This window comes from Paramisgurnus dabryanus, chromosome 8, assembly GCF_030506205.2.
Source record: "Paramisgurnus dabryanus chromosome 8, PD_genome_1.1, whole genome shotgun sequence".
Classification (NCBI taxonomy): Eukaryota; Metazoa; Chordata; class Actinopteri; order Cypriniformes; family Cobitidae; genus Paramisgurnus; species Paramisgurnus dabryanus.
Window position 1 is genome coordinate 42,434,696 of NC_133344.1, and position 25,754 is coordinate 42,460,449.

General features: G+C 36.8%; 2 protein-coding genes across 2 annotated transcripts in view; both read right to left on the reverse strand.

Moving 5' to 3' along the window:
• arrb1 (arrestin, beta 1) overlaps positions 1 to 17,775 on the reverse strand; it is a 40,961-nt gene extending 23,186 nt beyond the window's left edge. Inside the window, exons 1-3 of the mRNA XM_065281852.2 lie at positions 17,442 to 17,775; positions 17,277 to 17,338; positions 4,859 to 4,918 (exon numbers count right to left, since the gene is read on the reverse strand). Coding sequence (XP_065137924.1) covers positions 4,859 to 4,918; positions 17,277 to 17,296 — 80 coding nt within the window. The 5' untranslated portion in view covers positions 17,297 to 17,338; positions 17,442 to 17,775. The remainder of the gene's footprint in view (positions 1 to 4,858; positions 4,919 to 17,276; positions 17,339 to 17,441) is intronic.
• Positions 17,776 to 18,023: 248 nt separating this feature from the next.
• Positions 18,024 to 25,754, reverse strand: part of LOC135771555 (protein Atg16l2-like) — a 37,422-nt gene continuing 29,691 nt past the window's right edge. The window contains exons 17-18 of the mRNA XM_065281853.2: positions 24,436 to 24,537; positions 18,024 to 23,413 (exon numbers count right to left, since the gene is read on the reverse strand). Of these exons, the coding sequence (XP_065137925.1) occupies positions 23,320 to 23,413; positions 24,436 to 24,537 (196 nt within the window). The 3' untranslated portion in view covers positions 18,024 to 23,319. The remainder of the gene's footprint in view (positions 23,414 to 24,435; positions 24,538 to 25,754) is intronic.

The window sequence follows — 25,754 nt, forward strand, 5'->3', positions numbered from 1 at the left end:
TACAGCATATTAATATGATAAATAGGTTAATGTTGATGTTATTAACCAAACATAAAGGTCTTTATGATTTAAAAAGGAAGCATTCAAGTGAACAGTACTAAACAGTAGCGAACTTGAAGCAAAAATAAATAAATCAGCAAATGCAAACTTCATTCAAACATAGTAAGAGGTGAAGTATTGCTTTAGCCAACAGAAATGCTTATTGCGTTAATTTTTAAAAGTGTGCGAGGTCCGTGCACGTCCTCCACTAACACAGAAATAGCAAAAAGCGCAATTGGCTAAACAAGCATGAAATATTAATATGACGTTGATTTTATTGTTTTTTTTATTTATATTTACAAAACTTATCAACAAAACATCGATTAAAATTAAGAGACAAATTATAAGAAACAAAATTCAATTTAAAGGAGCAAACAAAACTTAAATTAAACTTGAAAATAATGTCTGACTCATTACAATTCTCCCTTCATATTGGCCTTTACAACGCCCTATATGGCGGTTAAAATTACAGTCTATCTTTCGTAATAAGCTAACTAAATTTAAACAAAACATAAACAACATTACAACAATATTCAAACCCAACAATACTCAAACATAAATATAAAACAGACATTATCTATAAGGATACATGTTAAAACAATCTGATATAGAGTTTGAGTTCTTAAACTAAAACAGGGTCTTCAGCGTTTACGAACGACTCCGTTTATGAGGGTCGAAACGGTGACATTGCCAAAAGTAATGCGTTTTAAAAGGTAAACGCGTTAATGTAAACATAGCCTTAGGGCGCACTCACACTATCCAAACCAAACCACACCCCAGCACAATTGTCGCCCCTCCCTACTCCCCCAGAAGCACACACTCACACTGTACTTTTATCGATCCGATCCCGGGCGCGCTTTCATAATTAGGATACAATTGTTTTGAACAAAGCAGGAAGTAAAGCCCTCCTAACACTGGAACCCATTGTAATGAAAAGTCTGTGTTTTTTATATGTCACGTATGCAGCTCGGACATTCACGTAACCCTGCCTCCTGCATCAGAATGTTTTTAAAAATGCTGAAGGTGAGTGGTCGTGCAATTGACATCTCTCCTTTTGAATCACACTAAGGCGCGATTGAGCTACAGCCTTTAGCTATACTTTAGGTCAAGTTTAATCCCTGTCTGGGAAACTGCCCCAAGGGTCAAGAGTCCAGCTTAAACAAATACTGATCACCATAATTGCCTGTTCAAATGAAACAAAGCCAACATCTAAACCTAATAAGTGAATTGTTTTCTGCAGCAATATTTTTACAGAGCATTCAGAAATAAATAATGGTTTAAATCAGTTTTAAATTAATAGAATGTAATGTTTCTCTATCATTTACATAAGCAAAAATAAAAAATAAAGCAAAATCTATTTATCTCTATCTAAACCATAAAAGCTTTGAGGAACAGACTGACATTTGTAGTATTTACTCAAAATCTACCCTACACTGCAGTTTTTGACAAAAACAAATGTAATTATTCAGTAAATGTAATGCAATTTGGTATATGTAATGTCAAAAAAGTAAATCTATTTGTCACATATACTTTTTAAAATGATCAGTGAATCCATCAAATAATACATTTCTTCATATTCCTTTACTTACTGGACAACAATAATCTTGTTTCTATTAAGCTCAAATCTCAGCGCAATATATCCACTATTCCAGCAAAGAAATATTAATAAAATTAAATTTGTGTTTTATAAACACAGTTAAAATGCTATGATTGAAAACTCCACCACAAGCTCTTTATCAAACAAAGATTTGCCTTACCCAGAGGAAACTATTTTCAGGTGAACTGGTAAAACCTTGAGATACCTGAATCCTGGAAGTTACTTAGTTGACAGGTCAGACAAAGTGTCTGCCACTTATGTGTACAATATGCATCAGACAGTGAATGAATTGACTGTGGGCAGATAGATGTAGCTGATGGACCTTCTAGCTATACTTAAAAACAGCAAAAAGAGGGGGTCGATAAGCATTGTCTCGCTGGTGAAGCTGTTTGACCAAAGTCTTGCCAGTTCAGATAGTTACGAAGTACACCAAGCATAATATCTTTCTCGTATCCGAAATTTGTTTAGCAGAATTCATATTTTGTGATTGAACAGCATCCAATATTGTTATTTACAATAAAACAATTTCTATTTCATTATGTCCATGAACAGGTTAAATTTGTGTTGAACTGCATCCTCTGCATCTCAGTGAAGACACAGGATGTGCGGTTCAGGAATAAAGAGCATGGGTGGGATAGATTGGGGCAGGTGGGGGTTGACTGGAGGAAGGAAGTGGAACTTAAAGAGATGACAGGCTCTCTCTGTTTAACACGCTAAGCATGTCTGCCATGCTCGCCTCTGACGGTCTTACGCATGCAAGTCTTCATTCGCCTGACTATCCGGATTTCAGTACTAATTCTGACGGTGAGGAAAGGGAAAACATTCGTAAATCAACCGGAGAGGGCTTGTTAAATAGATAGCGAGTACATGTTAAGTTAGTTTAGTGTTAGTGTACTAGAGTACAGCAGGGAGTTGTCTCAGCAGTTTTTCCAATTCATTGAAAGTACCAAAGTTAAACCAAACAAATAATAAAATATAAGACCAAACAGTGTGTGAATTACACATATCTCTAAGGTAAAAGGTCCAAGTGGATACATTTTGGGGGATGGCAATGTATTTAAAAAACCCTTTTTGGCCATGATTGCTTGGGTTTTAGAAAGAAAGCATCAACCCAGCAAGCAATTTTGCATTTAAAAGTCGTCTTATTAATGTTGACCTAGCTTACATGATGAAATATCATACATCTCATCAGTTATTTAGGCAAAAACCACATTCAAATTACAATTTATTCTAAATCGAAGTGAGTTAATCATTGCTGGACTACATCAGTTAACCTTAGAAGGTGAAATGATGGCTGCTACAGTACTTGCTGGAAAGAGTCAGGAAAAGACCAAAAGCTGGGACTCAAACACTATGGGGCGGTTTCCCAGACATGGCCTAAGCCTAGTCCCAGACTAACTTAAATGCTAGTGGTTTCTTGACCGAAAACAACTTGCTCCGTCATACCTTAAAATATATCAGTGCGAGTCTTGTGTCTGAAGATGCACACCAGTAATGTTTATTTATAAATTATGCTTTTAAAATGACTTAAATATCCTAATTTAACTAAGGTCTAGTCCTGTCTTAAGCTAATCCCTGTCCGGTAAACCACCACTATGGTGCCAATTTTATCGATCTAAGCGCATGGCCTAAAGTTGGGCTGGGTAAAAAAAAATCGCCTGCGATTCTCATGCGTGTTTCATCAGTAAAGCCGGTTCAGGGATTAGTAGTAAATCGTCCTCACCTGCTTTCAGATGGAGCGGCATTTACTACACAGAGCCGTATTGTACTCAAAAAGCTAGGCAAAATTGGATACATTATCCAAGGTGTTTTTCCATGACAGCCTGATCTCACTAATTTTCATGATATAGTCACGTAATTTTGCTCATTTATCTGTGTCATTGTCACGCATCTCTGCATCTCTTTCTTTTCCATGTCAGTTTCACATATTGGTTACACAATTGTTTGTCCTATTTTCTTACCATTGTCGCTTGGGTTTGGGGTTAGAACGGCTTTCTGTTACTGTACATAAAATGTCATCCTAACCCAAACGTCAGGCAACAAATTTACCCCATTTACACAGACCTTTGGTCCCAGAAAATACCCGTAAAATTGCCAGACAAGCGTCTGTGTGAACACAAACACGTCCTGTAATTCTTCTGAGATTGTTGTCCGAAAGAGGACCTAGTAAGATACACGGAAAACCCTCTGTGTGAACAAGAAGCCTAAACAATGCCGTAATGGGCGTGTCGTAATGAGGATGCACACACAAAAGTTATGTAATGGTTCAGCTCTTTAAAACGAGAGATCAACATTCACGACGAGAAATGTTGCAAACTAGATTGAAGCAGTTATCAGGAAAGGATAAATGAGACGCATAAACAACGCGCGTGCCGTAGTGAGGACGCACGTGTCATGCCAACATGAAGTTGGTTCAACTGTTTTAAATGAAGGTTTTACAACATTCACGATATGTGAAACTGACACGGAAAAGAAAGTATGTGGTACGGACACAGAAAAATGCGGCATTCCGTGACACTGACACAGATAAATGAGCAAAATATTCCATACCACAGAAATTTGTGAGACGATTATGAACACGATTTTGCCTAGCTTCTCTCTGGTCTGAAAATGGTCTATGCACCTGGCGCACTGTCTAAAAGGTTGTTTCTTTTCTCGTAATGAGTAATGTGTGTGTGTGTTGAGCGTAACGTGCAATAAACCAATGAGAGGCTCATCTCCCATATCCTTTATTAGCCAGTTGCACCCACACCAAGGTGGATTCCCTATTTACATGGCTGAAAAACTGTAAGCAGAGGAAGAAGACCACCAGTTTAAGATTAATGTTTATAAAATGTGCTTTCTGTTTTATTTATTATAATGGTTATTTTGTAATTAAAGCTTTGGTTCTCTTTAAAAGTCATTTTTTCAGTAATGGAGCTATAAGTAAAACATACAGTGTTTGATTACTGTAATCTTAAAAAGGTTTTATAAAAATAATTACAAATATGCAAAATAAAAATGTTTGCATAAGTAAAAAAAAAAAAAAGTTTTGTATAGCCATTTCAGAACTGGGACAGCGCCCTAGGTGTTTTGAAAAACATTACTTAAAAATGTTTCTCATCTCACCATATCCAAAAGGTACAAAGTCATCATATACAATATGCCAATGGGGTAGCATTTAAGAAAACCCAAATAAATGCAATATTAGCACTTCTTAAAAGCAAAAATCTGCTTACTTACCAGGCTACAGGTGAAGCAGCTCTTCTGTCAGCTGATCTCAGCTTCACGCCTTCTAAAGTCCTGTAAACTGTCCTCATTTATGTCCAAGAGACTCAATAATAATCTTTTACAATTTTAATCCTTACATTTTTCATATTTAAAAATGTTTGTGCAATAAGCAAACGTGCGTTGTCGTCCTGTTTGTAGGCTCATATTACTTACGCGCTCTTTAAATAACAAAAACAATATTGCGCCGTTGACTTTAGACCATGTTTTAGTTGGTCAATGGTGTATTCAATTTTAGTAGCATCAAAATACCAACGCCCCAATAATGAGCCTGAACACACCTTGTTTTCAAGCCAGCACGCCAATGAGCATACAAATGGGCGCAAATGCATTTGCTATTTAAGCAGCGGGACCTTGGACGTGAAAATGATAACTGCGTCGGCCTAAATTTAGCAAAAAACACTTGCGTTGCGCATTGCGTCGGGTGTATGATAGGGCCCCAAATGTCCAAAGTGCTTTTGTGCATTACAATCTTAAAAATACAGATGCTACATGATGCCATAGAACGGTGGTTATCAACTCCAGTCCTCGCCCCCTGCCTCCCAGAATGATTTAGATGTCTCCTTATATGAAACACCTGATTCCATTCATCAGGCTCCAAAATGTTTAAAACGTTTCCTTAATTAACACACTAACAAGCTGATGAACTGAATCAGGCGTTTTATATATGGAAACATGTAAAATGTTCTTGGGGGTGACTGAAATTTAGAACCACTGCCATTGAAAAAACCATTAACATCCATAGAACCACAAAAGGTTCACTCTAAAAAGTCCCTTCGACTATAAAACATTGAGAGAGAAATGGTTATTTTAAGAACATCTAACTGAAAGATTTATGGAACCTAAAAAGGTTCATCGAAAGCACCTCTATTAGTAAGAGTGTATATCAACACCATGATCACTTACAATATTTATATTAAAGTCCTAAAGCATGGTGTAAAATTTTGATTGGTTGATGGAAAACTGATTCATTTCATAACCACTTCACAAATTCTAAATGGGTCAAATTGAAAGTAAAGACAATCAATAACAATTTACCTTGACATCAGCACTCTCTGACTCTAAATGAACAGTAATGTTTGGGCAAGATGACACTTAGCCAAAGATGACATGATCCGTGTAACTAATGACAGAATTTCCATTTAAAGCAAATGACTTACACACTGTAAAAAAATTCCGTAGAAATTTCAATGTTATTGCAGCTGGGTTGCCGGTAATTTACCGTAGATTTACATTTATGTTATTTACTGGCAAGAGTTTGTTCAAAGTTAAATAAATTTTAAATATTAACAAGTCTTTATCTTTACAGAATAAAACTATACAATAACAGCCTCATGCAAAGCATTCTGGGAATCAGAAATCATCATCAACCTTTTTCTGTTTTTTGCTTCAGATTTTGTTTCCCAGAATGTTTTGCTTGATGCTGTTTTTTTAGTTTTACTCTGTAAAGACAAAGACTTGTAAATGTTTAATGTTCATTTAACTTTGAACAAACTCTTGCCAGTAAATAACATAAATGTAAATCTACGGTAAATTACCGGCAACCCAGCTGCAATTTCTACTGAATTTTTTTACAGTGCAGTGAATGTAAAATAGTCAAATTTAGACATGTTAGACAATTTAAGAAACAAATATTGTGTAGTGGTCCAAGGCTGTCATAATCTGTTGTTCTTTTGTAATGTGTATTAAAAATAAACAGCTGATTTAGAATAGAAACCAATTCTCTAACTGTCTTTGAATAAGGAGAAACCGTTTATTGGCAGTTGCTTGAGTCCTGCTTTGACAATAGTTTTTGCTCACGGTTATGTCAGAGGCTTTCAGGCTAAATCAATAAATAAAGTCAGTGCTCTTAACAAACAGTGGTCAAGCCTTTTCAGATGATGAGAGCTGAGAGCAAGCCCCTCCTTTCACCACCTACTCACAGACAAACAACTTCCACTCCTTTATACTTAATGCAAATTGTGGTATGTATGCTAATCACTGAATAAAATATAGATGTCTGTTATTATTGGAATTTAATTTAATAAGGTTAAATAGGTTATTAAGGTTAAACAATCAATTTCAACAGAATGAAACAGTTATGGCTACTGCCAGAATTTTACTTTAACAATGACACTGCGTTTGATGACGTGATGACGTAAGGAATACTGTTTCCGAGTTCAAGCCTCCACTCATTTCAATAGAGGATATTATTTAAACAGACGTTTATGAGCACTATTTATTCATGTGACACATTTAAGTGAAAATTTCACCGACAGCAAAATATTAACAATTCGTAAAAAATCCATGTCCATAACACAATGTCTGGTCATTTCGGATTTTGTTATGGACAGAAAAATTAGGATTGGATGTTTTTGGGAGTTTTCCATTGTGATACAAGTGAACAGTATGTTAACGTAAATATTTTGTTAATTCCTATATGGCATTTGAGATCGGTTGGACCAGGAAGCAATGCATGATGTCAGACTTAAGCCCATACAGTGAGGAAAATAAGTATTTGAATACCCTGCTGTTTTGCAAGTTCTCCCAATTAGAAATCATGGAGGGGTCTGAAATTGTCATCGTAGGTGCATGTCCACTGTGAGATACATAATTAAAAAAAATCCAGAAATCACAATGTATGATTTTTTAACTATTTATTTGCATCATACAGCTGCAAATAAGTATTTGAACACCTGTCTATCAGCTAGAATTCTGACCCTCAAAGACCTGTTAGTCTGCCTTTAAAATGTCCACCTTCACTCTATTTATTATCCTAAATTAGATGCACCTGTTTGAGGTGGTTAGCTGCATAAAGAGACCTGTCCACCCCATACAATCAGTAAGAATCCAACTACTAACATGGCCAAGACCAAAGAGCTGTCCAAAGACACTAGAGACAAAATTGAACACCTCCACAAGGCTGGAAAGGGCTACGGAGAAATTGCCAAGCAGCTTGGTGAAAAAGGTCCACTGTTGGAGCAATCATTAGAAAATGGAAGAAGCTAAACATGACTGTCAATCTTCCTCGGACTGGGGCTCCATTCAAGATCTCACCTCGTGGGGTCTCAATGATCCTAAGAAAGGTGAGAAATCAGCCCAGAACTACACGGGAGGAGCTGGTCAATGACCTGAAAAGAGCTGGGACCACCGTTTCCAAGGTAACTGTTGGTAATACACTAAGACGTCATGGTTTGAAATCATGCATGGCACGGAAGGTTCCCCTGCTTAAACCAGCACATGTCCAGGCCCGTCTTAAGTTTGCCAATGATAATTTCATTTGGATGATCCAGAGGAATCAAGGGAGAAAGTCATGTGGTCAGATGAGACCAAAATAGAACTTTTTGGTCATAATTCCACTAAACGTGTTTGGAGGAACAAGAAGAATGATGAGTACCATCCCAAGAACACCATCCCCACAGTGAAGCATGGGGGTGGTAGCATCATGCTTTGGGGGTGTTTTTCTGCACATGGGACAGAGCGACTGCACTGTATTAAGGAGAGGATGACCGGGGCCATGTATTTTGGGGAACAACCTCCTTCCCTCAGTTAGAGCATTGAAGATGGGTCAAGGCTGGGTCTTCCAACATGACAATGACCCGAAGCACACAGCCAGGATAACCAAGGAGTGGCTCTGTAAGAAGCATATCAAGGTTCTGGCGTGTCCTAGCCAGTCTCCAGACCTAAACCCAATAGAGAATCTTTGGAGGGAGCTCAAACTTTGTGTTTCTCAGTGACAGGCCAGAAACCTGACTGATCTAGAGAAGATCTGTGTGGAAGAGTGGACCAAAATTCCTCCTGCAGTGTGTGCAAACCTGGTGAAAAACTACAGGAAACATTTGACCTCTGTAATTGCAAACAAAGGCTACTGTACCAAATATTAACATTGATTTTCTCAGGTGTTCAAATACTTATTTTCAGATGTATCATATAAATAAATAGTTAAAAAATCATACATTGTGATTTCTGGATTTTTTTAGATTATGTCTCTCACACCTACGATGACAATTTCAGACCCTTACATGATTTCTAAGTGGGAGAACTTGCAAAATAGCAGCGTGTTCAAATACTTATTTTCCTCACTGTATATGTAATTTTAATACTATTGTAAGATTTTTTGCAAATAAAAAAGGACTTTTCATCTCCTGTGGCTAATAATTCATGTTTTTTTTAGGTGAATGGGATAATTCACCCAAGAATGAAAATTCTGTCATCATGTACTCACTCTCATGTAATTACAAACCTGCAATAAATGTCTTTATTCTGATGAATTTAAATATTTGTAACCAAACCGATCAGAAGATTATGATCATGGATTTTAGTGTCACATGTAGAAATTGTATATGTATCCTACATTTAACCTATTGACAGGCTTTAGCATTTTAAAGGGGACAGAGAATGAAAAACCATTTTTACCTTGTCTTTGTTGAATAATGGTAGTCTACCCACATTCACGAACATTCATAAAGTGCTAGACATGCTAAACATCTCAGTCTCATAGAAATTCGTCTTTTAGAAATGTCAGCCAGAAAACGGCCCAATCTGAAAAACTGATGCTTATGACATCACAGGCATCTCACTGCCCCTCCACTTTAAAATAATTGGCTACATTTTTTGAGTGGCAGCAAAATCAGCCAATCAGAAATGAGATTGCAAGTTAAGCCAGTAGGGGGAGCCAAATAGGTGTAAAACCACTTGTTTAAAATCCCCCACCCTAATAGAGCTATCTGAGAGAGGTTTTTAGGAAGCTTCTAAGGCATTACAGACCCAAACAAAAAAATTTTTTGTCTACATGTCACATCACAGAACAAGGATAAATACGCCGTTCAATCATTCTATTGTCACCTTTAACAGCTGAAGCGATCAAAAGCAAAACCATCTAAGTTCGTCTGACATGTTTACTAGTAAATGATTATTGTTTATCAATCTCTTAAAGGATTCTGCCAAAAAGATGGATTTCTGAATAGCCTGAGGCTGGGATTTAGCAGATTTGAAGCGAAAGTATTTGAAAAATATATAATACATGCTAAAATCTCATTTTTCGCAGATTTTGCATCTGAGCTCCCCAGCTCTTTTTTTTGTTAGAGTGCATGTTAAGCAAGACTTACTACTTACTTACTAAAATTTTAGATTTAGTTTTATTTTTAAGTTTTAGATTACGTCTTGTCAAATGACTTATATAATTTTTTGATGGTTTCTGACATATAACAAATCGAATGGCTTCCCGGCCATACAGGTCAAAAAGGTCAATAAAATATATCCAGCACTTTGCCAACATAAATCTGTGTCAGTCACTTTAAGATGTCTGAATGCTGTTCAGAGTCAGTAAGCAATCTCCTGTCTGAGTCTACTCTAAATTTACAAAAGAAACTCGATGTTCTCATTACATGGACACCACAAAATGATTCATAGTGCTCTTACACAGCCTTGAAACAAAGATGGACATCCACAAATACTGTAAATTTCATCAGATCTGCAAGAACATTATAGATTTCACTGTGATATTTAACACATTGTGATTTTGTTACAAAGCTATTAACTGTAATTTACCCAGTTATCTTAACAGTCTGTTGACCTGGAATCATTCCGTTTACAATCTCCGCTCCGTTAACATTCTGGCTTTAAATATTCCACGTATAACAAACTGAATTTGGTAAGACTGCTTTTAGTTATGCTGCTCCTTGGTATTGGAATTTGATCCAAAAAGATTTAAAGCTTTCTGCTTTTATTTCACTTGAACATTTTAAACAATTACTTAAATGTTGCAACCTTGAACAATGTACAAGTTTTTAATGACCCCTTTATGTAAATTGTAACTGTAAACTGTAAATCTGTATTGTTTGTAGTGTTCGTTTCTGTGATTCCGTGTAATTTGTGTAATTGTTGCTCCAGGGCTCCCTTGCAAAAGAGATTTGAATATCTCAATGGGATATCACCTGGTAAAATAAAGGGTAAATAAAAAAAATAAAACACATTGTGATAATTAAACAGTTGGGTTTGTGCTTACTGTATTCGACCCAACATCATTTTTAGGCTGTCCCTGCTGAAAACTCCAGCATGGGAATTATGCTGGTCTATGCTGGTTTAGTTGGTGGTCACCAGCATACCAGCACCAAAACACAACACATGTTGTGACTTGCTGGTATGACCAGCATGGGATGCTGGTTCTAATGCTGGTTTACCTGGTGCTAATGCTGGTGTTGGTTTGGTGCTGGTTTAGCTGGTGTTAACTAGCAAACCAGCACCAAAACACAACAAATGCTGGTCTTGCTGGTATGCTGTTTTTTAAAGCAGGGGTGTGTCTAGCATAGCATTTTTTTTTTAAAATACACTGGCTTTTTATAAAAATGCTGTCAATTACACTTTTTACTCAGACGTCCAATCATAGTGAAGGATGGCGGAGACAAATACCACATCAATCAACCTGTGCATCACACGCAACTGATAAACAAAGCAAAAGTGTCAGTGGGTCACCTGGGAACAGTTTGAAAAGAACTGCTCTAGACTACAGCCAGAAATATGCTGGACTAGAGTTCATTGTAGTGGTCACCAACCCTGTTCCTGATGATCTACTGTCCTAGAAAGTTCAGCTCCAACCCCAATCAAAACCTTGCGAACCAGCTGAACCTGCGAATTAAGCTTTTCATGGCTTTCTAAATAATTAGAGGCAGGTGTGTTGAAGCAGGGTTGGAATTAAAGTAGGAGGGTAAATATTCAACGGGGTTGGTGACCACTGGCCTATAGATAAGCACTAGTGTAAATTGAATGGATGAAAGAATGGGTTTTCAAATAAAAAACACAGCAATGTCAAAAAAGTGTAGTAAAAAAAAGATTTTTCCTGATTTCTGTTACACAACAACGCTCTCTGCTTGCATTGGGAATATTTTTGGCCTGGAATGTCACGAAGACAAGCAAATATATTTCTTGTTTTAAACATTTGTAAAACAATTGCCATCTACTTCTGAAATAATGGTTTCTCTGATTTATACATAAACTTGTGAATTTTGTAAAAGCTTGATTCAAAAACAATATACAGCACATTCATGGTATAAGTTTTGAATATTGCTTTTTAATAATAATCATATACAGAAGTATTATAAGAATTAGCCACCATGTTAAATACTTAATGAATTCCTGTGAGATGTGACTAAATTAAACTGATATAAATCTCCTGTAATATCGATTTCATTTGTTTGCAGATGACTTTTTACTGATCATGCACAGGAGAGAACTCAAACATTCAAAACAACCAAACTGGAAATTTAAAGTGGTTTGTTTTTATCTCATAAGAATCATGGAGGTTCAGATTCACAGGAGACTTGAAGTAAATTTCAAATAGATCCAAAGAGCATTAGGATGATCAGACAGCTCCATACAAAAACCACATGCAATTACATTAGCAAAAATCATTTCAAATGATAAATGGATGAGCATTTACTATCAGATGAGCAAGTATTTAATAGATGCCTTTATCCAAAGCAACAAACAAATGTGAAAAGAACAACAAAGCGATTTATTAAAAGGAAATACACAATAAGATGAGATGTGTGGATCCATAACATTTACCATAATCCGTCAAGGGCATTAAAACATTTTGCACTACAGCACAAGTTGCACATTTTATAAAAAGTACTTTAAATCCTCTGCTAAACTCAAAACATTAACTGCCAGTGTTGCCTGAGACCGGAGGATGTTCGGTTTTCGACCAATCAACTAAGCCATAAATGTTATGATGTGACTTAATATTCCAACACCCTGGGAATCGACACCCTGACAATAATATATTGCTGAAGACACCACAGACCAAAGTCCTTTACTGGTGACTACATAAAAACTGACATAAAACACAGAAGACATACAGTATAAAATATCTACTCGACCAACTTATAAGTCCATAAGTGATATCCACAACATCAGGCAATAATGAAACAGTTACAAACCTATTACAGTCAAAAATATTTAGCTATCATGGTCTGCCACTTTAGAGAGCCATCAATAGAGAAACGTCAATAGAGAAACGTCCTGTTTGGAACCCTGTTATTAACCAGGCAAACCATTATCTGATGTTTAACTTTTAAATTAAATATGATACCAGTTTAGGAGTATCACAACACTAAAAATAAAAGTCAACAGATGTGTTAAGGCGTTATAGCGCACTTCCATGTAACAAAGACAGAATGAGTTTCTTATTCGACCAGTGCTTTATTTAATTTACTGCAGAACTTGCAGCATCCTCTGACTCCAAACGGTCTGAGAAATAACTGAGATAAACTAACATAGGAGGCTCTTCACATACCTTACAAAAAATGTTTGCTATAGCAGTGGTTTTCAATCTTGTCCCAGGTGACCCACAGCTCTGCATATTTTGTATGTCTCTCTGGACAAACCCAGTTCTGTTCATGGATCTCTTTGTTAATGAGCTGATGATCTGAATCAGGTGTGTAAGAAAAGGGAGACATGCAAAATGTGCAGAGCAGTGGGTCCCCTGGGAACAGTTTAAAAATGACTGCGCTGTAGGGTCCAGGAGCTTTCCTTTCAATGAATTTATATAAACCTAATGCTTAATACATTTTTATCCTGATTTTATATTTTTGTCTTCCAAAGAGCCTGTCAATGCTCCCAGTAATAAATCATTAGGATCTATCTTACAGTAGCTCTACGTGACCTGTCAATGTGAACTGAAACAAAATAATCTTTATAAAGCATCATCAGTTTCGATGAACATACAATGCAGTATGATGAATGTCTGTCTAATGCAAGAATCTGCAAGTCACGTTATCAAGTGAATGAGGAGAGGGAAGATACTTCACCTGCTTAACCTGCCCATTACCCTTCCTTGACTCTATGATGTCACCACATCCATCCCACATATCACCATCACCCTGCATCCATAAAAGAGAACGCCAGACCACCAGTGCTAGCCTATACATCACATTGGGTTTCTTACCCCTTGACAAACACCTGCGGGACGTTACAAAACACGGGGGCTCGTCCGGGATATTAAAATCATTTATAGGAAATGTGTTTTGGTAGGCCAGATTGTGGTTGTAATTTTGGTTAGGGCTTAAGTTTGATGGTGTGTTGGTTGCCTGTAAGAAAATATTTTTAATAATGAGGGAAAATTAGTTATCTTATATAAGGCTTATATCTGCCACAAATTTTTTTTACGCTATTCCAATGAAAGTAAGAAAGAAATAAACACTGAATTTGCCATCAAATCTTTAAAAGATGGAAGTATAGATGAGATACTTAATAAATAAGGTATGAATAAAATATCTGAGTTGAGATTTTAGATAACACCATATTGCTTTAAATCCATATTGCTTCATCCTGTAAGTGGAAGATTTGGGGCTAGAAGATGCAATGTATTTCACTTTAAGACAAAGTCAAAAGGGTGACTACGTGAGAATAACATAATTATTTTAATTATGAATTTTCACACTAAAGCACAATGTTAGTATTGTATGATTAAGCCTAAATGTTTCCTATTGCTTGACCATTAGCATTATAAAAACACCTTAAAGCATACACACACACACACACACACACACACACACACACACACACACACACACACGCATCATGTTGGGTTATTAGAAAAATTATTTCTGATCATCTGAAATTAGCTTACAATGTTATTTTTGTGTAGCCTAAGTAAAATATTTTATAACTTCAATAAAGGGTCTCATTGGCAAAAGGGTTAAAACCTGCTACATATCCAGTTTGGGCCTGGCTAGATAAATGTAAAAGATACTTGGTAGCTAGATGGCTTTTTGTGGGAGAGATCCATCACAGGTCACAGGGGATTCCTCACATGATATTACTGAGTGAACTGTTCAGTCTCATCATAAAGCTTTGTTATTGCTTTGAGCATTAAACTGGTTCATGATCCTGCTGAGAGTTTAGAAACAACGCATGTGGCCTGGTCAAATGCTGGCGCTTTGGTAAGAAAATATGTGAAAATATAAGTTAAAATGCTTCTATTCCAAAATGTGTGATATTTTAACCTCCCTCTTAAGCCATCCTCATCAGATCTAAAGCAAATGAATAACAGGTATAAAAGGGGTAGAGAATGTAATGTTAAAGCACCCTAGAAATTTCAGTCAGCGTTTGACATAGGAAAAAATAGGTGGTGGTACGTACCTTGTTTGCATGTTGTATATTAAATGTGTATTAGGACTGCAAAGTTTGTTTTATTGAGTGTATTGATGGTTTCTTTTGAAAAGCTAACCAACCTAGGCTTTTGATTTTGTAATAATAAAGATAATATGTCTTCAACAACACTCAAAGATTTCTATTTTACAGAAATAGTAGCTACATGAGGACTGTCAAAGATAACTTATGGGATTCATTAATGAAGTAAGCAAATAATAGTTATTACATTTGGGCCATTCTAGCAAATTGGTGCCATTTCTGTCCCCAGGACATTATGTATAGAAATGCAAAAAGATTAATTCTTAATAATTTTATTATTAAGCAACATTTCCTGGACATTGTTCTAACAACAAATTTAAAACATATATACATTCATTTATTTGTGGCTGTCCACCACAAACCCAAAACTGACCATCACAAATAGATTTACGCACAGCACGTTTTTTTACTACATACATCGCACATGAAACGTCCTGTACACACTCCAGTCGTCACACGCCACTGTGACTCTGAAGCTTGGTTTATTCTGGACGCATCTGCCATTGGTGTGCACAGTGAATGTGTCATCACGGAGTGTTAGTTGTGTGTAGGCATGGGTCGGTTACCGGTTTCAAGGTATACCGAGGTTTTAAACGGTCAAGGTTACAAAATCACTCAAATGTTTTGTGATACCGTCTCCAAGGTATGAGCTGTGTTTATACAAAATTCATTAAATCATTAAGTCATGTGATTGATTTGATGTTTACATTTAATATACATTACTAAAATATTGTATATTTTTTGAAAGCATATCATAATCTAGCATTTGAAAATAACACATTTTAGTGTTGCAATGGCAATATCGCAACACTGTGAAAACGTGATATTTTCGCTAAAGGTTATCATACCGCCAGAATCAAATACCGGCCCATGCCTAGTTCTGAGCGAAGACTACATTTTGTGCAGTTGTGCACATCATTTTTTTGGGTCGACGCGTCAAATGGAGGCTTTGCGTGTGGCTTCGCATCTGAAAATGACTGACCTGATAGCATATTGGTTACCCATCATTTACCCTCATAAATGTGTCGCCACAAATAAACTGTAAGTCTGAGGAAAACACTGTAAAACATTAATAAAAACTACATAGAACACTGAAAAAATTGAATCGATTAAATTCTAAAACTTCTAATATAAAGTCATTCAGATATCTTTATTTATTTATTTTTGAATTGTTTGTGGCTCCATTTCCCAGCTTCCCTGTAAATATTTTTATTAATATATTAATAAATATTTTAAAAAACTTAATATTTTAGATAAAATACACAAATTGATAGAATGGCTCATTAAAAATATATTAAATAATATTTGTAGCTGTTATTAATCTGTTCAAAATGAATTTGTTTTTGTTATGGTGGTGTATAAGTGATGCAAACAAAATGCAAAATGAGAGAAATTATATTAGTTATAAAAGTTAAAGAGAGTAAAGACTGTATATGATTCTCAAAACTGTGAACAGATAAGCACATAATTGTCGTTTGCTTTTAGTACTGCTTAATTTCTTCTGAAAGGGCCTAGAAATATGATGAATGTAAGTAATACGTGGCTAAATCAATTAGACATTGCAAGAAAAATAGGCTTGCCAACTTCAAAACCCTGTAGGAAGTCCTTCTCATATATTCTGTTGTTTACATCAAAGGTTTTTTTTATAAAAAATTTAAATTGGCATAAATTCATCACATGTCAGATTAAGCACATGCCAACAAACTGGTTGTGTGAAATATCCCCGTCTTTAAAAAGTGTAAACAAGATCCAGACAGCTAAGAATACAGGTTATGAGTTTGGTATTGTGTTTTTAAAATCAGTTGCTGTAAAGGTAAACACTGTTGAAACCTTGAGTAGTGCATGTTCTCATGGGGACACAGGTTAAAATAAAGTCTGTCATGTCTCTCCCTCAGCTTTACTTTCCAATTTTACAGGCCTTTCAATTAAATACAAAGTCCAATTTTAAAGGTTTCATAGAAAGATTGGTCATAATGTTGACACACAAAAGCACTGAAGTCATATTTCATTCATGCCAAATTGACTATGTTTATGAACTTAATTTGGGAATCTCAGAACTGTTGTCGTATGGACACACATGCACGAGCAGGCTGAGATGAGCCACAGTGACATTAAATGGCCAATTTCAACAACAAATGCATGAGCCATTACTGAAAGTGTAATGTCTCCAGCTATAACCTATCCAAAACACATGGCTTACCTTGTGCCCTTATCGCCCATTGCGAGGATCTGCGTGCGACACGTTTCACAGAAACTCTTCTCCTGAAGGAGAAAAAGAGGAGAAGGGTTGGTGAAATACAGAAACACTGAGCTTAGGAATAAAGAATTGTAGATCAGATAAAAAGATAAAAGAAAGAGAATTTACTATGCACTCTTGTCAGGCTGTGTTACCGAGACACCTAAGCAGATCTCCTTGTGGTCTGAAGCCGTTCCAGCTGAATCCAATTACAAGAGCATCTCCACTGCTGGTTGCCAGGAGGCAAATCCTCCGTTTCTCAAATAAAACAAGCAAAAGCCTGTGATGCTCTGATCTAGATGTCCTTTAGATGGGATCATATGTGAAAGAAAAGATGCTATTTGATATCCAGTGAGATGCACTGCCTTATCCGTATCCGTCTGCTAGAGCTACAGCACCACCCTCTCTTCCATTGCCTGTCTCTCTGTTTCTCTCTCTCTCTTTCACACACACACTATCTCTCTCTCTCTCTCTCTCTCCTCCTCTTTGAATGTGTGAGGGCATGTATGCGTAGGTGATATTCTCTACTGCCGAGCACACATTTCTGCTTGCCTTAAGAGAGCGTGAAATGAACGCATCACCATTGCGATGCCAGTACATTATTTACATCTTAACACTGACATCATTAAAGTGCTGCCACACTCCATAAGGGTGCAATACATCGATATTCATCAGGAATAAAAGGATATCAATGAGTCATTATGTGGATTGATGACATGGTTTTATTAATTGCATCCATGATCCAACTTTTTAGTGTTTCATTGTGCCGTTTGTAACACTGCTTTGCCAGTTTACCCTTAGGAATCCATCACATAAGTCACATAAAAAAAAATGAAACAAAATATGACAAGACAGCAATACCCATAGCATCATTATTTCGTCATTAAAAAGTGTATATACACTAAAACAGTCGGAGAAATAAGATACGTTAATAATGTCCTAAAATCAATGCTAAACTTATTACCGGCACTTTCCACTAGTAGGGTCCACTTTGGTGTTCCATTACTTTTTTAAGTATTACAGATATTGTTGTGGAAACTAGATATAAGTGGCGGCCAGTGACTTCTTTTCTGAGGGTGCACAACATGTTTGTAGCCTGTCATGTGTAAGGCTCGTCATGTCAAAAAATGTGTTTGTCATGTGAACTTATGTGCATCACGTGTGATTTCAAAATACAAGCCTGCTGCAGACACTTCTAAGGGGTTTATGATAAAAGAGACGCCAGATAGAGGTCTTCACGGGTCCACTTGGATCCAAAAACCTGAAGTCCAACCCGAGACCAGATCGGGTTAGGGTCTAAAAGTTTGATGTGTGCCTTGGACACGAGTTGGGTATTATATTAGCGGCATCGGGTCTCGGGTAATTTAAAATGAATGTGTTTTAGCCGAACGGACCCGAAAACCCAAACTCTCTCATGTGCTTCAAAGTCCTTTTCAAACCTCTCCTCTGTTTGCCAAGAGTGCTTGCGACATTGTGTGGCTGGCGGTAGGTTAATTTTCATTGAGTCAGACATGTCAGTCAATGTACATTATAGCAGTGGCCTGGGTGTCGTCTTCAAACAAATGGAGCAGCTCGCCAAATTGGTTGCGAGACCAGCGGGGTTTCTTTCTGTCTGACTGCTACGTGCGCGGCTGCAGACTGCACACATCGGTGCCGTTTACATTCGGGTCGGACTCGGGTCTAATTTTCTCAGGTTTGTCTGGGTTCGGGTTTGTCTTTAACAAAAAAAATTATTTATGCACGTTGGGTTCGGGTATAAAGTGATTCAGGTTATTTTGGATCGGGTACATTTTTTTGGACCCGAGAAGATCTCTAACGCCAGATACTCGCTTAATCTCATGTGTAATCAGAATTTACTATTAAGTTTTGCAAGTATTTTGTGAACGTGAGCGTCTCTTTTATCATAAATAATTTTGATGCGTCATGTGCACCTCACACATATTTTGACAAGACGCATGATGCACACGCTTCACATGACGCACAAACACATATTTTGACATGACCAGCAATACACATGACACTCCGAACACATATTATGAATTTGCGCCTCTCTGAAGAGAAGTCACCGGCCGTCACTGCTAGATATGTTAAATTATCTAACATATAATGAATGAACAGAAGCTAGTTTGAAAAACATCAAATGTCTTAAATAGGGATTTTAGAAATAGTCTTAATAAACTCAACTGGAACAAACAATTACAATCATACTTCACATTATAATGACATTATCATTGAATTGATATTTCGTTTGTAACTTTTTAGCTTTTGCTAAAACTGTAGTGCCGACTGCATTCACTAAGCATTCAACTACCCCTTGTTACCTTCAGTTTACTGTACAAATAAACTTTAAGGAATTATAAGCTTATCAAAAACAACCCCCCCCCAAATACTTAACAAAATATGTAAAATGACAGACTCTGGTAACAGGGTCTTAAGGTTCATCATTGATACATTGTTGAAAGGATCATTTCTTAAATAGTCTCAGGTCCTATTTAGTACTCATGCCTATCAGAACATAGACAGTCATGTTTACTTACAGTATATGCTATGGATTCATATGCAAAACAACAGACTTTATTGACACAGTCATTGGTCCTTATAACGGCAGTTTGGCTTTTTTATTGCTTGTTTGTAGCCTGGGAAAACCCAGACAACTTCCGGCAAATTTAGATTTGCTCTGCAAGTAAGTCTGGCAAAGAGCCCATTTCTAATCCGTCGAAATTGCAGCACCAATCAGGAATGTTGGGGCGGTCTTTCTACGATGACTACAGTGCAGCGACGGTAAAGCAGATTTTGTACATTACAAAGATGGATGCCGGCGTGGAACATCACTCATTTGAATCAGCTATCGCGTCTGTTTTAAGCGATTTAAACTTTTAGTTTTCGTTAAAACTCGAGCAAAGAACAACACTCAAAGCCTTCATATCTAATAAAGCTGTTATTGCTGTCTTACTCTGCATACGTCGTCTTCTTCGATCTGATTTGTTTTAGGTTTATCCAATTACGTCCAGAGGCATTTAAGCGACTTCCGTTGGTGACGCCCCTTTGGAAATTATTTGTCTACGAAGCTTTGCCAGACCATAACTTATAACTTTTAACCAGGCTAGCTTGTTTGGTCTGTCCATATAAAAAAAAACAAATATAAAAAAAGTGTAATATATTATTAAAGCAATATCACGCTCATAATCACGCGATAAAAGTCTATTACAGGATGGCTGCGATTACACCAGAGACTGTAACGAGTCAATCACAGCCATGCTGATATAGAGGCTCTCGTATTACACGAATACGAGAGCGATATTCATTTATACACAACAGTTCGATGACACAAGTGTGTAGATAAATCAAAAACAACAACGGAGTGTCTGTAAAAGCCTCTTTTGTGCGGAATGACTTCCTTTCACCATGGATCTGAAGCACATGTAACTCTTTCACCCGTTGTCTGTCAATGTCAAAACTGACTTGGCGTAAGGAAGCGGAAAGAGAACGGAGACTGAAGGATGGGCTTATAACACTATATATTCATCAGAATACGATTATACCAAAACAAATTGGTATAGTGTTTATAGGCTGTGCTAATAGGTGGCCAAAAGTGCCCTATTTAGGTAGCAAACGCCCATTTAGTGGGTTTAAAATTGATGTGCTGTCACTTATACAGCCAGAACAATAGAGGAGAGTGGTGCAAACAGGTCGACATGTTTCATTTTCTTTTAAAGATCGGATGGTGACCCATAGTTACTTTAAATACCTTCGCATTGGGCCCCCAATTTGCTAAATCCTCAACTGTGGGTAACATACTTATGCCGCAATAGTTAGCCTGTCTGGAACCAAGCTGATTTGAACCACATCACTGTGTGACACTTGCATTACATATGAACGGCCCCTACGCTAATAGGATTTTGTTTCTCTCTCCCTGTCTCGTCCTCGACCCCGAGGACAATGAGACAAACAGACCCAGTTCCGGTAAATGTGAAAGTCAGCACACCTCTGATCTACTGGCCGTCCTTCAACGTGATGCCCAGCTGATGCCTGACCAACGATCACCGGAAGAACCCGCTTAATCTCCGCTTAATCACCTTATCCGTTTACATGTATATTATATATATATATATATCTCCCAAGGGTTTTTCCCTCCTAGGACTTTTTTATTTCCCCGGCTAAAATGTCCAGGTTTTTTTCTCCTAAGGGGTTTTTCAACCCGGGGAGGCAGCCTTTTTGGGCTTAACTTAGCACCCTCTTCTATACGTTAAATTAGTAATACGCTCGCTTTTAATGTTGATTTATAGCCGCAGCAAATTTAGCTGCTTATGCTATCGTGTATTTTGTTATGCCATCTGTCGATTTTCTGTGCTTTTCACTGCTTTTATTAATGTAAAGCTGCTTTGAAACAATTACCAATTGTGAAAAGCGCTATATAAATAAAATTGAATTGAATTGTTGGCAATCACTAATGACTGATTCATATGTTCTCATTATTTACCATTGTTAAACTATAGTTATATACTTTGCTCACAGCTGATTGGTTGCATTTCTGCCCCAGAGCAGGTTAGCCATGTAGCGGAAGTTACTATTGCGCAGAACATGGCTTAAAGGAACAGCTCGTCCCAAAATAAAAATTATATTTTACTCACCCTAAAGCCATCCTAGGTGTATGACTTTCTTCTTTCAGCTTTCTTCTCTGGCTCTTTATTGTATAAATTAGTTTTTGATGGATGTGTGTGCTTTTTGGAGCTTTAAAAATGAGGCACTATCCATTGTCATTATAAAGCCAGAATATTAAAAATAAATCCAACTGTATTTGGCGGAAAGAAGAAAGTCATATACAGCATAGCTTAAGGGCAAGTAAAATATAGACACATTTTCATTTTGGGGTGAACTTATCCTTTAAAGTCGAGCTACCCAAAACCTAGAATTGGCATAAACTAACACTAAACTTACCTGGCTAGCCAACTTAACCATTTTTTGTGGTACAGGCCCCTGGACATGCTTTCTTTTGGTCAATCATAAGATCAGTTCTTTGTAACAATGTAAATCAGTGATGTCTAACACTTCATCGTATGAACTAATACAGAATCAGTGTAAAATGAATAAATGTCAGAATTGTAAAACACACTCTGCATAAACTAAGCATTAAGCTTTCCCCATCCAACCCGTACTTAACATGCAAATGAAGGTAGCAAATCAAATCATAGGCCGGCCTGTGAATGACGCTGGACTTCTGTGATGTCTGATGGCAGTAATTTAGGTCTTCAAAGTCAGTCAAAGCAATGCGTTATGATCAGACAGAGTGCTCTTTTAAATGCTAATCTGAGTGTGGTTTAGCTGTGAGCATACTGGGTCTCTATGGCAGCACTAAGGTGTGTGGCGAACGGCAAAGGCTTCATCTCATTCATTTTTAAAAAACTATTATAACTGAGCACTTCCCTGAGGCTGTGTTTTAATTTATATTCACATTTAGATTGTATACTGTATTTAGAAATCCATGTCAGCTTGTTACAATGTACAATAAGCATTCAAGTAAGGGGAAATAAAAAAAATGACATTTTACATTACATGCTCCCTAAAAATACAACCTTGGATATAAATGCACAACGGGTCGGGTTTCCGTGTATTCAGAAATGTGCTGTCATGGTCTTAAAAAAGGTTGTTTCCCTTTTTATTTTTTATAGTAATTTGTCAATGGCTTATGTCAAAGGTTAAAGTCAATGCGGTCAGATTGTCAAGTTGCTAAAAAGGGTAGTACAGGCCTGTGTTCTTCCTCTGTTATTCATTTGGAAGGAAGTTTAAAAAACTAAACCCAGACATTCGCCAGACTTCTGTAACATTAGCACATTTGTCTGTACTGTTAAACAACACATCTAATTAGCAACAAAGACTTTCACAGGGGTCTTATTGTTGATGGGATGCATAGTGTGAAGTTTCCAACCCAACACGGTTGTTTCGATGACGTCCCTGAGTGCTTTTCCAGGAGTGACTTATGTTTGATAAGCTGGAAACACATCTGTCGTCAGATATCACACCAGAGCACAGCTCGACGACTCTTGTCCACGCTTACGACATGTTCGCCCGACAATGACCAAGCCACGGCACTTATTGGAGCACTGTTGAAAGAAGTCAGTTTTAGAAACAAATCAAATTGAAACGAGTTATCTCGTAAATTAAAAGGAAACATTTCCCTGCCAATGACACTTCCCTGATGAGATTTTACGGTAATCTGTAATTCTGCTATTATCCACTGGATGGTGCAATGTATACAAAACTGAAGCAAAAACTTATTCATCGACATTTTAAACTCTTTGTATATTTTGATCTTCATTCTGAATCTGATCTCTAACAAAAGTCCTTTACAAAAATGCAATTATTTTGTCTTTTTGCTCAAAATTTGGTATTTTTGAAGAAACCTACCCATATTTAAGAGGTTGTAAAGAGACCAAATGAAGATAGGATGAAAAGTTTTTTTTCCGTTTTGGTCTGATATTTAGCCCCAGGAATGCTAATTTCAGCAGATTTACCTCAGGAAAGCAATTTTTACCAGATAACCCACCCATCAAAATGCGATTGGGCTAGTTTTAGATGAGTTTTGAGTAGCAATTGGATGTTTTGCTGTAAAAACCTGGCAACCCTGATTACTGTTACAATCTTTATCTATACAACCAGTGCCTGTAAAACTTTCACATAAGGTCTCAGGTCTTTTTAAATGCTCTACCTCTATAAAAAAGTCTATTCATTTGTTAACAATAATAAAATGTCTTATCAAATATGTAAAGGTCGCTACCGGAGCACCTTCTGAGTATCAGCTGACATTTTGGTTATTATTGCAGGACGTTGTGTAATTATAAGTTTGACAAAAAAGACATTTGTATTGACCTCATAAATAGATTGTAATCTAATAAAATGGTATACATTTTTCTTTGAGTATCACACATTTAGTCAATTATTATGATAAATAACAAGTGTTAAATGGGCATGTTTAACTTTTCTTAATTTTTTTGCAAAATTTGCAATAATGTCAGCAGTCTCCCAGTAAAAACAGGCCAAAAGAACGACAGCATTCAAAGCAATCAAAATGAAGCGTACCTACATATAACTTAAAAATCTTAAAATCATATTTAATGTGTAGTACCTGTGCATGTCGGGAAGCCTTTTTTCCAGCATTCCTGAGTTCACATTCCATATGTAGACAGCACCGTCTGCAGAGCCAGCTGCTAGATAACTTCCATCCGGACTGCAATAGAAAGAAAGAATGCAAAGCCATTGACTCTTTTAGGCCTTTCATTTAAATTAACCATATATAGGTCAAACTTGTTGTGTTAAACGATTCAAATGGCTTATTAAAGCCTAGTCCAGACACAATGACTTTTCTGTTTATACTGTCAATGTTTTTAATTTTTATTTGCTCTCAATTAGGGTCGTGCCAAAAGACAATACCTTCGACGTATATCGATGATAGTCAAATACACCGCCAATATCCTTCATTTAGCCTTCATGATGATTATTATTATGCTATTATTATTTTTTGCTGCAGTTTTAGCGGTAAGACTGTAAATTGCAACCAATGGCTCAGTTCAAAGGTCACCCGTCCTTTTCAAAACACATAGTGACGCTATGGTAGCCGCCACAGGATTAACACAGTCTGAGACAACATTGTGACAAAAAGTGCTCATTTAGTTTGTTCATTAAGGGCTTCTGTAGAAACATGACAGCGACTTCCAAGTAAGGGGACCGGCGGTGTATGCAGATGCAAAATGGCTCATTCTAAGGTCTTTATCTGTTATATCTGTTTATTATGTAAGGTCTTTACACACCCTTAAAAACATAGTTATGTATTTTATAATCCATTTCTGTCAATGAAACCTAAATTTTACACAGTGCACCTTTAATTTTTGTGTTATATTAAACTGTACCTGTCAAATTGATTTTCATTATACCGTGTGTTATTAGTTTTAAGCAGTTGTTATCTCGGAATAACAAACCTAGAAATGTTGCGACAATCATAATCAAGCACAGAGAAAGAAGAGAGAGAGAGAGAGAGAGAGAGAGAGAGAGAGAGAGAGAGAGAGAGAGAGAGAGAGAGATTGAGTGTGAATGAGGCTACCTCTGTGCGTCTCTAAACAGCGCTGTTATTGCCTCGGAAAATCGTCTGTCATGTTGTTGTTTTTTAGTCCGTCATTACAGTTAACTATGCAAAGTGATATGGAACTGTAATGCGGTCAAAGGAGCTGCCTGGAACTACATTTGCCGTGTGTTTACCAGAAAATAATTGCACACCTCAGAACGTTCATCAGCCAATCAGATTCAAGCATTCAACGGTCCCGTAGTAATCTGCGATAACAACTGAGTGAATGCATATTATCTTTAGTAGTGGTAAATATACAACTGACCAAACAAATTGAGTGATGTATACTCAATGTAAGGCAGATGCATAATGGAAAGCAAATGAAG